Here is a 3,975-nt window from a genome sequence, read left to right on the forward strand (position 1 = left end):
CAACCTTCAGATATAGAAATTGACTTGTCACTCAATGATACAGCTTGTAACTAACATATATGCCCTGGTACTGCACTAATTTGAGATAGAATATCTAATTGTCATAATCAGGAATTATGCATATTTAGGAATTATGTAAATGATGGGAAATTTTCTGAGGAATTGTCCATCTCCAACAAAACTACAAAACTGAAGTTTACTAGATATCAGGTAGAGGTTCTAAATTCCTCAAGAAGTTCAAGACTTTCACAGGGTTCGACTCTCCCATCCCCACAGGGCTACCAGCTAGAGGAGAATGGCTGCAGGAAATCACTCTGCAGTGACGGAGTTCATTCTTGGGGGACTAACAAGCCGCCAAGACCTCCAGATCCCCCTCTTTCTCCTCTTCCTAGGGATCTACGTGGTCACCATGGTGGGCAACCTGGGCATGATCACTCTGATTGGCCTCAACTCTCAGCTTCACACCCCCATGTACTATTTCCTCAGCCATCTGGCCCTCGTGGATCTCTGCTACTCCTCTGTCATTACACCCAAGATGCTGGTGAACTTCGTGTCAGAGGAGAACATCATCTCCTATGCTGGGTGCATGTCCCAGCTCTACTTCTTCCTTGTTTTTGTCATTGCTGAGTGCTACATGCTCACGGTGATGGCCTACGACCGCTATGTGGCCATCTGCCACCCCTTGCTTTACACCATCATCATGTCTCACCCTGTCTGCTCCCTGCTGGTGGCTGCAGTCTACATCATGGGATTCATCGGCTCAACAATAGAGACTGGTCTTATATTAAACCTGTCCTATTGTGAGGCCCTCATCAGTCACTACTTCTGTGACATCCTCCCTCTCATGAAGCTCTCCTGCTCTAGCACCTATGATGTCGAGATGGCAGTCTTCCTTCTGGCTGGATTTGACATCATACTCACCAGTTTAACTGTCCTTGTTTCCTATGCCTTCATCCTGTCCAGCATCCTCAGCATCAGCACCACAGAGGGCAGGTCCAAAGCCTTCAACACCTGCAGCTCCCACCTGGCAGCTGTGGGGCTGTTCTATGGATCGACTGCCTTCATGTACTTAAAGCCATCCACAGCCAGCTCCCTGGCCCAGGAGAACGTGGCCTCTGTGTTCTACACCACAGTGATCCCCATGCTGAACCCCCTGATCTACAGCCTGAGGAACAAGGAGGTAAAGGCTGCCGTGCAGAGAACACTGAGGAGAAAACTGTATTGATGCAAATGCTATTGCTCTTTCTCACTTTGAAAATAAACACTAGAGGGAAGTCCTCTGAACACCAAGCTAACCATAAAAGAGAAACTACTACTTCTTCAAATGATTGGGAGATTGGCTTCTGCCTTCATTCTACCCTCTTCTCCCTTCCCTGCACTCATTTCTCTTTGAAACTAGCCAATTTCAACTTTGTGGTTTTCCTTCATTTGGGAACCATTTCTCCTATCAAGTCCTTTGGTAATTTTTTACTCTCTTAATTGTAATTGGACATCATTTTTTAGACTTTCAACATTGAATTCTAGAGCCATTCCTAGTTCTCAGATTTTATACACAGATAGCATCTCTCAACTAAATCCTTACTTATTACACTGGGAATGCATAAAACAAGGAGGTGAATTTAAAAGTCATCAAGAAGTGACATACAGTCCCTTTCTCATCCAGACATCTTCCTCTCCTGTCTGCTCTCTGCTTATTCATGCCCAAGAATGCCTACAGAATCCATTTATGTAATTTTCTTAGTCGTAGTATTAATAATGATAGCGACTGTGAGACTAATTGGAGATCCTCTGAAAATAATCTGGCACTTCTCTCATGCACATTTTAGAATCTTTTCTTTATGTTTTACTGTGGAAAGTTTGACTACAATGTGTTGTGGTGAAGATCTTTTCTGGTCATGCCTGTTAGGACTTCTATGTGCTTTCTCTACTTGGACGTCTCTTTCTTTCTCCAAATTGGGCAAGTTTTCTGTAATTATTTCACTAAACAGGCCATCTAGTCCATTCCCTCTTTCCACCCCTTCAGGAACTCCTAAGACCTGTATGTTGGGACTTTTGATAGTACCCCATAAATCTCCAACATTCCAACACTGTTTTTAGCTTTTCTATTTTCCTCTTGGGGTTTTTTTTTTTCTGTCTGACTGAAAGATTTCCAAAGATTGTCTTCTAGTTCAGATATTCTTTCTTCTGCCTCATTAAGTCTGCTGTTAAGGCTTTACATAGCATTTTTATCTGATCTATTGAATTCTTCATCTCTAATATTTCATTTTGACTTCTCTTTAAAATCTCAATTTCAGGAGAAAAATTTTCATTCATGTCATGTATGGTTTTCTTTAGTTCGTGGATTTGCTTCTGGTTGCTTTTGAATAATCCTATCATTAATTTTTTGTATTCCTTTTCCGACATTGCCTCAGTCTTCTCATCTTCTCATTCTAACATTGAAATGTTGTTGTGTTCCTTCGGGGCGGGGGGGTGTTATAATGTCTTCTTTATTCTTGTCTCTTGAATTTCTGCATTTATTTGTAGTTACTTGTGGAGGTTTTTTTCCCTCTGATGGCTTTTATCTTTGAGCTGTTCCTCTGTGGTTTAGTGGAATGTCTGCACTTTCAGTGAATACCAAGAGATGTGTGGTAGGTGTGGCCAGAGAGCTCTGGTCAGTGCTCCAGGATAGGGCGAGTATCCAGGGTAGCACCCAAGTTGGGAATGGTAGATCTCCTCTTGTTAACAGAAGGAAGGGAATGGTCACCTGTGTTGGTGTGATCACCCCCTCATCTCCTCTCCTCCAAACTTAGCAATGCCGAATGTTAGCCTCCAGTGTGTTCAACACTCATCCATGCCACAATATGAACTGCACAGTGCTCACTGTGAACACAGTTCCCCCTGTAATGACCTGCCCCCAGGCAGCCAAGTGAAATAAGCCAGTCCCAAAAAGATATCATAAGTTTTCTCTGATCCAAGGTAACTGATAGAGTACATAAAATGTAAAATATTGGAGTGAAATGGATAATTTGAGATTTGAAGATTGTTTACAGCTCATGTCTCTTCCATTGAGGAACAGTGTTTTTTTTTTCTTCATACTCTTTTACTTAGGGTAGGGTTAACTAGATAATCATTAAGTAAACTGTAAAAATTAAGAGTGGGAATGTGAGAGAGAGGAGGAAGAAGGGTTGGGGTGGGTGGGAGGGAGGCTGGGTGAGGGGCAGGGGAGTATCACTATGTTCCTAAATCTGTATATGTGAAATACATGAAACTTGTATAACTTAATTTTTTTAAAAAAGAAGAAAAACACCTGGAACATTACAAGCATACATCACTGTATAGTTATTCTCAACACCATCATCATCTCCACCATCATCCTTACCATATTATAATTCTTCTAAGTATATAAGTTTTTATATCTTTGTTGAGTATATGATACAAAGAGTAAATGAGTGAAAAAAAATTTTAAATAGTAATGATAGAAACTAATGCGATTTTGGACCCTTAATCTAAGCCATAAAACTGTTCTAAATGCTTTCTATCCTTCATTAATTGTATATCACTACTGATAGGTACTATTCCAATCTCATTGAACATATAGGAATTTGGCTTAATAACTCGCTCAGAGTAACACAGCTGATAAGTGAACAACACTATAACTCAAACCCTAGTCTCCGTGACCAAACCCTCATTCCCAGGCAGATCATGAAGATTTGTTACCCTCTGTTGCACATCTCTGCAGCATCTTTGCCCTGCCTAAATAACTGATCTACACCAACCCCACTCAGTAAATTCAACTGCCAAAGAATACAATTTCTCCTACCACCTGCTCCAACCACATCAAGGATATATGTTTTAGATGAAGGAACCTGATACAGTGTCACTTATAGCTATTATAGCTATTTTTGGCATAACATTATACCAATTAATGATTTAATATGAGAAACAGATAACTTGTTTTCTTTTGGAAGAGATTTATTTTAAAGCTTTTATTTAATG

At 40.6% G+C, this 3,975-nt stretch overlaps 1 protein-coding gene across 1 annotated transcript; it reads left to right on the forward strand.

Annotated features, from left to right (window-relative positions):
- Nucleotides 1-295: 295 nt before the first annotated feature.
- Nucleotides 296-1,286, forward strand: LOC100353399 (olfactory receptor 8A1). The gene has a single exon (XM_002708756.3). It carries the CDS (start codon nucleotides 296-298, stop codon nucleotides 1,223-1,225), a length of 930 nt encoding a protein of 309 aa, XP_002708802.2. The 3' UTR covers nucleotides 1,226-1,286.
- Nucleotides 1,287-3,975: the final 2,689 nt, after the last annotated feature.

The sequence above is a fragment of the Oryctolagus cuniculus genome, chromosome 1 (genome assembly GCF_964237555.1).
Source record: "Oryctolagus cuniculus chromosome 1, mOryCun1.1, whole genome shotgun sequence".
In the NCBI taxonomy this organism is placed as follows: domain Eukaryota; kingdom Metazoa; phylum Chordata; class Mammalia; order Lagomorpha; family Leporidae; genus Oryctolagus; species Oryctolagus cuniculus.